This window comes from Coregonus clupeaformis, chromosome 36 (assembly GCF_020615455.1).
Source record: "Coregonus clupeaformis isolate EN_2021a chromosome 36, ASM2061545v1, whole genome shotgun sequence".
Classification (NCBI taxonomy): Eukaryota; Metazoa; Chordata; class Actinopteri; order Salmoniformes; family Salmonidae; genus Coregonus; species Coregonus clupeaformis.
The window spans coordinates 35,781,979-35,794,189 of record NC_059227.1 but is presented as its reverse complement, the minus strand read 5'-3'; the positions used below and the strand labels follow the sequence as shown (position 1 = coordinate 35,794,189).

Below are 12,211 nucleotides of genomic sequence, written 5' to 3'. Positions count from 1 at the left end.
GCCTGGGTGACCAGAGAAGGGGGACCTGTTTGCCCAATAGATAAGATGATCACGGACACTAGACGACACGTACCGCAGCCCAGCTTGGCACTGAGGTGGAAATGGCTCTGTGCATTATGCCTGCTCTATGTCCACGTCCACCACCCACACCACCGGCGCCACAATGCAGGAGGCCGGGAGTATGGGGGTGTTGTCTATGGGCCTCTCCTCTGTGTCGTACAGCCGTGACAGTGCGTCTGCCTTCATGTTCTTTGTGCCTGGTATATAGGACAGCGTGAAATCAAACCGCAAGGATTCAGCCTCTTCGCTGCCCGGATGTACTCCAGGTTACGGTGGTCAGTCCAGACGAGGAAAGGGTGTTTCGCCCCCTGGAGCCAGTGCCTCCAAGCTGTCAGGGCTCTGACAACAGCCAACAGCTCCCGATCACCAACGGCATAGTTCTGCTCCGCCGGGCTGAGCTTCTTAGAGAAGAAGGCACAGGGGCGGAGCTTGGGTGGCGTGCCCGAGCGTTGGGATAGGCCAGCGCCTACCCCTACCTCGGACGCATCCATCTCCACTACGAACGGCAATGATGGATCAGGATGGGCCAGTACCGGGGCTGAGGTGAACAGAGCCCTCAGGTTACTGAAAGCCCTGTCAGCCTCAGCAGACCAGCGGAGCAGGGACGGCCCACCCTTCAACAGAGAGGTGATGGGAGCTGCGACCTTGCCAAAGCCCCGGATAAACCTCCGATAGTAATTGGCAAAGCCAATGAAGCGCTGCACCTCCTTTACCATGGTTGGAGTCGGCCAATTACGCATGGCTGAAATGCGGTCTCCCTCCCTCTCCACACCTGAGGTGGTGATGTGGTATCCAAGGAAGGAGACGGATTGTTGGAAGAACAGACACTTTTCTGCCTTGGCATACAGGTCATGCTCCAACAGTCGGCCCAGCACTCTGCGAACCAGGGACACATGCTCGGTGCGCGTAGCGGAATACACCAGGATGTCATCGATGTAGACCACCACACTGCGACCAAGCATGTCCCGAAACACCTCATTCACAAAGGACTGGAAGACTGATGGAGCATTCATCAACCCGTACGGCATCACCAGGTTTTCAAATGCTGTCTTCCACTCGTCCCCTTCCCGGACACGCACCAGTTTGTACGCACTCCTGAGATCTAATTTCGTGAAGAAGCATGCCCCATGCATTGATTTGATAACAGAGGAGATGAGGGGTAGAGGGTAACTATAGCGAATGGTAGTTTGATTAAGTGCACGGTAATCAATGCAAGGGCGCAGACCCCCGTCTTTCTTCTTCACGAAAAATAAACTTGAGGAGGCGGGTGAAGTGGAGGGATGTATGAACCCCTGACGCAGGGACTCGGAGACGTATGTCTCTATAGCCTCAATTTCAGCCTGCGACAGGGGATATACATGACTCCTGGGAGGCACAGCGTCTAACCGGAGGTTTATTGCGCAACCCCCCGCCCGATGGGCCAAGTCGAGGTATTCGGGGTGAATGCGCACTGTGGAGGTAGTGTCTGGACTTTCCACCATGGTCGCACCAACGGAAACAGCTAGACACCTACCCTGACACTCTTGCGACCACCCCGTGAGAACCCTCTGCGGCCATGAAAAGGTGGGGTTGTGTAGTACTAGCCAGGGAAGGCCCAACACAACAGGGAAATCAGGGGACTCAATATGAAAGGTGAATTGCTCCCTATGGGTCTCCTGTGTAATCATAGTGACTGGTGCTGTAACCTCCCTAACAAAACCTGACCCTAATGGTCGACTGTCAAGTGCTTTGATGGGCAATGGAATGGACAGCGGAACCAATGTAATACGTAAACTAAGAGCTAAAGACCTGTCCATAAAGTTCCCAGCTGCGCATGAATCTACCAGCGCCTTACACTGGGGAACTACCGTATAATCAGGGAAGTTGACATGGATGGTGAAATGCACAGCAGTGGGCTCTGAACGAGTGTGGGTTTGTGCTACCTAGGGTGACACGAGAGTGCCCTGCCTGCCGCCTCCAGAACCAGAAGAACTCTGACGACATCATGCAGCAGAATGTCCTCTTTTGCCAAAAGAGTGACACTGAATCTGTCGTTCTCTGTTCTCCCGGATCGCTGCACCACCCGTGATCCGGGTTGAAGGGGGGTGAAACGGGCAGGCCCCTTCCAGGACGTTCTCTCGAAGCCAGCAGGTTGTCCAACCGGATGGCCATGTCCACCAGTTGGTTGAAGGTCAACGTGGTATCCCGGTAGGCTAGCTCCCTTCGGACGTCCTCATGCAGGCTGCATCGGAAGTGGTCGATGAGGGCCCGCTCGTTCCACCTGGACCCAGCTGCTAGAGTTCTAAACTCCAGGTCAAAGTCTTGCGCGGTCCTCGTCCCCTGCCTCAGATTGACTAGACGCTCGCCCACCTCTCTTCCTTCGGGGGATGATTGAAGACTGCCCGGAAGAGGCAAGCGAACTCTCCGTAGTTGTCCAATGCGTCTCCTCCTTCACTCCAGACCGCGTTGGCCCACTCCAGGGCTTTCCCCGAGAGGCAGGAGACGAGGGCGGACACCTTCTCCCGATCCGATGGAGCCGGGCTGATTATGGTGAAATAGAGGTCCAGCTGCAGGAGGAAACCCTGGCAGCGGGCCGCTGTCCCGTCGTATTCCCTCGGTCGAGACAAGCGAATACCTCTGGGTGCTGGGGTGTGGGTGGCTGGATCCGGTCGCTCAGCTGGTTCCGCAGGGTTGGGTCCTCTCCTCTCCAGGCGCTGGACGACCTGGAGAACCCGATCCATCGCTTCGCCCAAGCTGGCTAACATGTTGGAATGCTCCCGGACCCGCTCAACAACTCCAGGCACATTCTCCACTGATTCCATACTGTTGGGTGTGTGATTCTGTAGCGGGTGATTTGGACGGAGTCAGACGCAGGAGGTGTAAATCACAAAATAATGGTTTATTTGGCCAATACAGCGGTTCGCATGAATGCGTAAAACAACTACAGTGCGGCTTAACGGCGCACTGGGGAAAACAAAACACACAGGTGAATTTCCCGGTGAAAAAGTACATAAAGATCCACCGAGCTATCGACACGTCCACATGGAAACAATCACACACAAAGACATGGGGGGTAGAGGGAATACTTATACAGGGACTGATGAGGGGATATGAACCAGGTGTGTGTAAAAACAAGACAAAACAAATGGAATGATGAGATGAGAAGCGGCAGTGGCTAGAAGGCCGGTGATGACGAACGCTGAAGCCTGCCCGAACAAGGAGAGGAGGCAGCTTCAGCGGAAGTCGTGACAGTATGATATCTCTCAGTTCACTTACCTACAATATAGAGTGACGTTAGTTGTTATCAGTGTAATGTGCCAGTATCTGGTTGAGGTTTTCTCCAACGTGCCTGAGCTAGTTTAACCCCAATGATGAAACCGTAAGTACTTCCCAGTGCAGTAAAAAAACTTGATTTTTATATAATGCCCTTTTAGTGTAAGAGCAGTTTCAAAAGTCTGCATGAAATGCCAGCCTGTTGTGGTGGGATGGAGTTTATAGTCCGATAAGAGAGTTCCAAACCTCTCTGCCAATAACAGCTAGTTTTCCCCTCCCCACTCAGACCACTCCCAGACAATCCTAGCAAAATTCTTGCTTGAGAAATTGCTCTTTGCTAAGAAGATATTTTTTTCCCTTTTTTACTAATTTAATTGAAAACAATCACAGTAAGGTACTTAATTGTTACCGAGAAATGATTTGATATTGAGATAAAAATGGCTGCATTGGACCTTTAAAGACAAATGGCTAATTCCGTTCGCATAAAAGTACTGAAGCATTTCTGAATTGGTTTATTGTAATATGAAGTCCCTTTCCTCTTGGGATCCACAAGTGGTGTCCTCCCCACTGACAAGAGTAGTGAGTAGTAACGGCAGGCTATTTTGTCTTCCTCCACATTGTTAGTTTGACATTAGGATTATGACTTTGTCCTCCTATCCAGTCTGTTTGTGTACTTAAAGGAGGTCTGTATCTGGCAGCCAAGCCCACATTCCTAACTTCAATGTGATCAGCGATGGAAATTGTTAGGAAATACATTTTTTTTAGTCTTTCGGTAGACGATGCGCATATATGAAAAGAATTTGGTTGGTTAAAAATGTTTTAAGTGTCTGAGAAGTTATGACAGGTTACCCCAAACATTGTATCAGTTCTCTAAACTGTGATTTCAACATGACACCATGGGACAGAGCTGTTGCATGTCTATCTAATCCCATCATAGCACATCATTGTAATTATACTATAGTATCGCTGTACACTTAAAACAGTATGGAGACATACTGCTGTTGTGATGTTGTGGTCTACAGACTTTGATTTAACATAAGCCATATACGCCAGGCATGACATTCACTCTTGGGACCCTCAAGTGCCTGTCTCTTATAAAATGGTATAGTGATGTCGAAATACAAAAAGTGGATGTGTAGTTTAGGTGATCTGCTAAATGAATATGTCAGACATAAGCAAATACAATGGAACATCTATTGTATGTCGTCCACTCTGTGGCTATAACGTTTCATGCCATTGATAGATGTTGCTTACTGTACAGTTGTAGGATCTTAATTTGACCAGTATTGTCGCAACAAAATAATCTTGCAGCGACAGGATTTGACCGTTTAGTCCATAATGTTGCTTGATCGGTGGTTAGGCTATTAGCTGGGAAAAAATTGGTTAAATGAAAAGTGTAATGCTGTTAATATAACCGTGTGTTAGTGCGAATTTTCTGTGAATTTATGTAAATCACAAAGCTCATCTGTATTTCCTGCGGTGCAGGAAAATTCGCAGCAACAAAAGAGTGCTCAAAGTAAGATCCTACATCTGTAGTTCCAAATGACAGGATACATTTAAAACATTGGCTTGTAGTATTACGAAATTGTTCTTCCATGATGTCTAGTGTCCCTCAAGACCAATGAATCTTCCCTTTATACACTACTAGTTTATGAACAGAGTAGTGAAAGAAAGGCAATTGTTCTTTGTTATAAGGTGTTTGAATGAGCAACTCTGTTCACACAAATGGCTTTGGGTAAATAATTCATCCTTGGGGAACACTGCTTTTGTTTCTGCTAGACTGAAATGAGGGGAAAGGTATTGGCTGATTTATAGAGAGTTCCCTGGGCTCGGGGAGAAACCGTGTTCATGCTCCACAGCCTCCACAGCCTCCACAGCCTCCACAGTAAAAGTAAAAATTGATGTAAGAGCTTTAGAGTTTACATTGGTCATGTTTGGATGGCTTCCCTGTGACAGTGTTGAAGAACTCTGCTTGGCCCCAACCGCCCCAATTGGGTAATATTTGGTTGATACGTTCATCAATGAGATTACAACTTATTTTCACCCACTCAAAAAAGACAGTCAAAAGTTTGTTGAATTCTCAATGTGGTATCGCTATGCTTTCAACCATCTAAAAGCACAACCAAATTCCAATGGAAAATCAATGTATAATTTTTGGTTTAGTTGTCACGTAAATGTGTTATCACTGCACTTTCAACCATTTAAAAGCACAACAAAGTTCAAATGGGAATACAATGTTAGATATTTTATTTATTTATTGTTAATAATGCGTTAATGCGTTGCATTTTTAATGGCGTTAATTGTTTTGATGCCATTAATTACATCTCCATTTCTTCACCGCACAGACCCTTTTAAGCGCAACATACAACACGCACACACGCTCTCGGTAGCGCGGTCTGTCTCTATTGTGGTGCTTAAACATCCACTATGCGCGCAGCTTTGAGCAACAATTTTGAAGGAAAACTTCATTAGTAGGAATAAATCAAATCAAACTTTAAAGGCACTTTAAATACAGTTTGACTTCATTTAGTCATATTCTTTAATTCACATTTTTAAAGTGTAAAAAAAAACAACTAAATTAACCAAAGATTGAAACCCTAGGCCTGTATGTACAGTATTGTCTATGTTTAGTTGAATCCCAGGTTGAATTCATACAATAGCCGTTGATGACTTTCCAAACAATAGATAGGCCTAAATAGGCCTATATGATTGATATATGATTGATAAAGTATGGTTACATTTAATTTGCTCTGTTAGATCTACCCTTTGGAAATGACTTTGATAGCAACAGAGAATCTATTAAGTGGAGATTTCTCAATAATTATTCTCACGATAGCACATCGGTAACAGTCGGTGACAAATATCAAAGCTAAGCTGGGCTTGGTTAAAACCATTGATGGGAGACCAAAAGGTAGCTGTAGATAGATCAACTCTCCAGTAGGAGGTGCTACCCAGCCTATTGTTTTTTTCTTATACGTTGAAGATCTGACGTTGTTTCAAAGGTACAAATTCAACATACAGTGGGGAAAAAAAGTATTTAGTCAGCCACCAATTGTGCAAGTTCTCCCACTTAAAAAGATGAGAGAGGCCTGTAATTTTCATCATAGGTACACGTCAACTATGACAGACAAATTGAGGAAAAAAAATCCAGAAAATCCCATTGTAGGATTTTTAATGAATTTATTTGCAAATTATGGTGGAAAATAAGTATTTGGTCACCTATAAACAAGCAAGATTTCTGGCTCTCACAGACCTGTAACTTCTTCTTTAAGAGGCTCCTCTGTCCTCCACTCGTTACCTGTATTAATGGCACCTGTTTGAAATTGTTATCAGTATAAAATACACCTGTCCACAACCTCAAACAGTCACACTCCAAACTTCACAATGGCCAAGACCAAAGAGCTGTCAAAGGACACCAAAAACAAAATTGTAGACCTGCACCAGGCTGGGAAGACTGAATCTGCAATAGGTAAGCAGCTTGGTTTGAAGAAATCAACTGTGGGAGCAATTATTAGGAAATGGAAGACATACAAGACCCCTGATAATCTCCCTCGATCTGGGGCTCCACGCAAGATCTCACCCCATGGGGTCAAAATGATCACAAGAACGGTGAGCAAAAATCCCAGAACCACACGGGGGGACCTAGTGAATGACCTGCAGAGAGCTGGGACCAAAGTAACAAAGCCAACCATCAGTAACACACTACGCCGCCAGGGACTCAAATCCTGCAGTGCGAGACGTGTCCCCCTGCTTAAGCCAGTACATGTCCAGGCCCGTCTGAAGTGCATTTGGATGATCCAGAAGAGGAATGGGAGAATGTCCTATGGTCAGATGAAACCAAAATATAACTGTTTGGTAAAAACTCAACTCGTCATGTTTGGAGGACAAAGAATGCTGAGTTGCATCCAAAGAACACCATACCTACTGTGAAGCATGGGGTTGGAAACATCATGCTTTGGGGCTGTTTTTCTGCAAAGGGACCAGGACGACTGATCCGTGTAAAGGAAAGAATGAATGGGGCCATGTATCGTGAGATTTTTAGTGAAACCCTCCTTCCATCAGCAAGGGCATTGAAGATGAAACGTGGCTGGGTCTTTCAGCATGACAATGATCCCAAACACACCGCCCGGGCAACGAAGGAGTGGCTTCGTAAGAAGCATTTCACGGTCCTGGAGTGGCCTAGCCAGTCTCCAGATCTCAACCCCATAGAAAATCTTTGGAGGGAGTTGAAAGTCTGTGTTGCCCAGCGACAGCCCCAAAACATCACTGCTCTAGAGGAGATCTGCATGGAGGAATGGGCCAAAATACCAGCAACAGTGTGTGAAAACCTTGTGAAGACTTACAGAAAACGTTTGACCTGTGTCATTGTCAACAAAGGGTATATAACAAAGTATTGAGAAACTTTTGTTATTGACCAAATACTTATTTTCCACCATCATATGCCAATAAATTCATAAAAAATCCTACAATGTGATTTTCTGGAATTTTTTTTCTCATTTTGTCTGTCATAGTTGACGTGTACCTATGATGAAAATTACAGGCCTCTCTCATCTTTTTAAGTGGGAGAACTTGCACAATTGGTGGCTGACTAAATACTTTTTTCCCCCAGTGTATTTATACAAGGTTTGTCAATGTTGAAAATTGGTTACCATGATGACATAATGCTGTGGTTGAAATTTCACCCTCAAAACAAACGTTGATTACTTTTTTCAAATGCAATGTATTTTCCACATAGATTCCACGTCACAATACGGTGACAAATTACGTTGAAACAATGTTGATTTCACCAGTTTGTGCCCAGTGGTGAGCTAATGAACTTCAGGGCTTTTTGTCTCTGAGCTGAGGAAAGGGAAAGGGGGATACCTAGTCAGTTGTACAACTGAATGCATTCAACTGAAATGTGTCTTCCGCGTTTAACCCAACCGTTCTGAATCAGAGAGGTGCGGAGGGCTGCCTTAATTAACATCCACGTCTTCGGTGAGAGGACAGCCCTAACCATTAAAAGAGTGTAACTTGTCATCCATCTGTCACCCTGTTCTAATAAATTACTGTTTTAACATCGATGTGAGATGTTCTCACTTCACTTCTCCTCCCAGAGACAAAGAAAAGCCTCTGACTTTGTTGTTGTCCCCCAAACAGACCCAGGTGGGAGGAAAGAAGAACAGTGTAATCCTCCAGAAGCTGATACCTGACACTCCCTACTCTGTCACCGTGGCAGCTATCTACCCCAGCGGAGAGGCCAAAGACATCTCAGGCCAAGGAAAGACCAGTAAGTGGCCCTGACAACAGGAACTCTGGAACCACCAGACCTATAAAAGACCAGAAACCACCTACAACATTCTCCTAATAGATGTATAATTTTAGAGTACAACCAATGAAGCAGATAACTCTTTTGTACAGTATTTTGATTTCAGTTCACTCAATGTAAAGTAAAATGTTTAAAACCCCATATTAAAGCACTGTATGGTTTAATCCAGAGCCTCTTGGTGGAGTGAAGAACCTGCAGGTGACCAACCCCACTATGACCACCCTGAATGTGAAATGGGAGGCGGCCGACGGGAAAGTGAAAGAATACAAAGTCATCTATGTACCTGCTGCCGGTGGAGATGAGAGCATGGTAGGACTGGCAGGAAGTCTCTCAGCTTACTGTTGGCTGACTGTGTAAAAAAATATTCCAACAATTCACATCCCAAAATTAAATGAGAAATAGCGTATTAATGTATTGTTTGAAGTTGTTTGTTTTATGAATCACACAATATGGCAAACAACTATCTTCAGTCAAACAGAGTTGTATAGGCATGTTGGTAGTAGGCAGACGTTAATAGTTGTGATGTGTTTGTGTAACGTAAAGGAGACTGTAGCTGCCACTGCCACCACCACTGTTCTGAAAGGCCTCCTTCCAGACACCCTCTACACCGTCTCACTGGTGCCTGTCTACGAAGTGAGAGATGGACAGAAACAGTCTGAAAACGGAAAGACAAGTAAGACTGTCTGACAGCTAAGTCTAAAGATCTTTAAAGATCTTCTAAAGATCACTTATTAAGTGATCTTTTCAGGGACTGACTAATGGCCTTCTTAAAAGACATTAGTTAAATCAGTATAACGTTTCAGGGACTGACTAATGGCCTTCTTAAAAGCTGATTTATGGAGTAAATCCATACATCCATAAATAACCACCAATGCAGAGGATACCTCTCCATTGAGTCTGTATTTAAACTTCATACAGACTCCTTGCAATGCTATGTTCAATCAGTATAAAGTTTCAGGGACTGAATAATGGCCTTCTTAAAAGACATTAGTTCCATCAATGGAGAGGATAACTCTTTATTGCTGGATTTGAACTTCATACAAACTCCATAAGATAAGATAAGTTAACATAAGATAATATAGCAATTTATTAAGTACTTTGAGATAGTAATTTAATAAGTACTGTCAATCAGTATAAAGTTATATTATTATATCCCTGGTTGGTGTGTCCAGAGCCTCTTGATGGAGTGAAGAACCTGCAGGTAACCAACCCCACCATGGTCACACTGAATGTGAAATGGGAGGCGGCCGAGGGGAAAGTGAAAGAGTACAAAGTCATCTATGTGCCTGCTGCCGGTGGAGCTGAGAGCATGGTAGGACTGGTAACTGACAGTGTAGAAAGTGTGGTTACTTTCAAGGGTATGAGTACCATTGTACTCATAATCCTTATACACTCCTGTTTGACGGAATATAGTTGCTTGTCATATTTTGTGATTTATATAACATTAGTTATTGTTAAGTTGGGAGTGGGCAGGTGTTAATAGTTGTATTGTGCACGTGTAATGTAAGGAGACTGTGGCTGGGACCAACACCGTTCTGAAGGGCCTCACACCAGACACCATCTACACCGTTTCAGTGGTGCCTGTCTACAACGTGGGAGACGGCAAGAAAATGTCTGAGAACGGAAAGACAAGTAAGACAGGCTGACATTGGGATGAGGGACGGAGAAATGGATCATTTCAGAGTATCATCAATAGTGAGGATAGCTCTTCATTAGTGGATTTTAATTCCATGCAATACCAAGTTCAATCATTGAAAGTGACAGCCCCATATTTAAGCCTTGTTTGGTACAGCTTTAATATAGCTGTCAAAATTCAATTTTGAAAACAGCTATATGCATTCATATTGAATCAGTTCGACTCAGTAACGGCTTGAGGATATTGACGCCATTTACTTGGAGTGATGTTGATGTGTCTTCTTCCTCAGGGCCTCTTGGTGGAGTGAAGAACCTGCAGGTGATCAACCCCACCATGACCACCCTGAACGTGCGCTGGGAGCCAGCCGACGGGAAAGTCAAAGAGTACAAAGTCTTCTATGTACCTGCTGCCGGTGGAGCTGCTGAGGCAATGGTAGGATTCTGCTGTAGCTGACAGTGTAGAAAGTGTTGTTTCCACATTGTGTGCCATAAAATTAATTGTGGGTGTGTTGGGAGTGGACAGAGGTTAATAGTTTGGTTGTGTTTGTATAATCTTTAGGAAACTGTAGCTGCCACTGCCACCAGTACTGTCTTGAGAGGCCTCCTGACAGACACCCTCTACACTGTCTCACTGGTGCCTGTCTTCGCAGAGACAGAGGGCAGGAGGCAGTCTGAGAACGGAAAGACAAGTAAGACTGGCTGACATCGAAGCAATCATTCCAATACGCACTTCCATGTTCGCAGTACGCCTCAGATGCCAGACCAAGCATAACTTCCATGAATTGCATAAATTGTCATTAGTACCCACTGTATAGTGTGTATTTGTATTCACTTTTTGTATTGTCCTTTTAAGAGAACTTAGTCTGTACGGTATGGAAGTGTAGAATGTCATTGCTGCCACAAAATAACAATTTTCTTTCTTTTTTTTGGTAGCAATAACCTTCTGTAAACTGAGTTTGCAATGTAAGATGATTATCAATGAGATAAGAGAGTTCTACTGGACATAGAACAGGTTTTCTATATTTTGTTGTTTTCCTCACCAGGACCGTTGGGTGGAGTGAAAAACCTGAAGGTGACTGAACCCACCATGACTTCTCTGAAGGTGGACTGGGACCCAGCGGACGGAGCTGTGCGTCAGTACAAGATCTTCTTTGCCCCTGTGGCTGGAGGAACACCAGAGGAAATGGTAGGTCTCTTTCACCTTATGACCTCATAAATAGCCTTAAGCTAATACACTTCGATAAAGCATTTAATCTGTAATCAGTCATCTAATTAAAATCACTTTCCACCTGCTTGTAAACAGGAGCAAGTACCTGGAAGCACCACCACCATCGTTCTGAGGAACCTCAAGCCTGACACACCTTACACAATATCAGTGCTACCTATCTACCCCGTCAGAGAGGGGAAACGGCAGGCTGAGAATGGAAAGACACGTAAGTAGCAATGTCAAATGAAGTGGTAGTATGCAATCTCGAAAGGTGATTTCAAATCAAATCAAATCAAATGTTATTTGCCACATGCGCCGAATACAACAGGTGTAGACATTACAGTGAAATGCTTACTTACAAGCCCTTAACCAACAATGCAAAGTAAAACAAATAAAAAAGGTGTTAAGCAAAAAAAATAAAAGCAAATAACTAAAGAGCAGCAGTAAAATAAAATAACAGTAGGGAGGCTATATACAGGGGGGTGTAATGAATACTCGGACAGAGTGGTAAGATCCAATCGCAGAATAGCGATGCTTTATTGAGTACAGACAAGGGAATAGCTTAATCGTGGTCGGGCGGGCTGTGGTCAAAACCGGCCAGGCAGAGACAGGCAGAGGTACCAAGGGAGCGGGCTTAGTCGTAGTCGGGGGCACAGGCACAGGATCAGAGGACGGTAATCACTGGGGTAGACAAGCAGAGGATTAAGCAATTCGGGGAGTCAAACAACAAGGCACAGGTCGGATACACG

At 44.7% G+C, this 12,211-nt stretch overlaps 1 protein-coding gene across 1 annotated transcript in view; it reads left to right on the top strand.

The window, feature by feature from the left end:
- LOC121552893 (collagen alpha-1(XII) chain) overlaps nt 1-12,211 on the top strand; it is a 126,460-nt gene that overhangs the window by 60,394 nt on the left and 53,855 nt on the right. Inside the window, exons 32-40 of the mRNA XM_041865986.2 lie at nt 8,452-8,581; nt 8,790-8,929; nt 9,164-9,293; nt 9,793-9,932; nt 10,129-10,252; nt 10,546-10,688; nt 10,815-10,944; nt 11,299-11,441; nt 11,559-11,688. Of these exons, the coding sequence (XP_041721920.1) occupies nt 8,452-8,581; nt 8,790-8,929; nt 9,164-9,293; nt 9,793-9,932; nt 10,129-10,252; nt 10,546-10,688; nt 10,815-10,944; nt 11,299-11,441; nt 11,559-11,688 (1,210 nt within the window). The remainder of the gene's footprint in view (nt 1-8,451; nt 8,582-8,789; nt 8,930-9,163; nt 9,294-9,792; nt 9,933-10,128; nt 10,253-10,545; nt 10,689-10,814; nt 10,945-11,298; nt 11,442-11,558; nt 11,689-12,211) is intronic.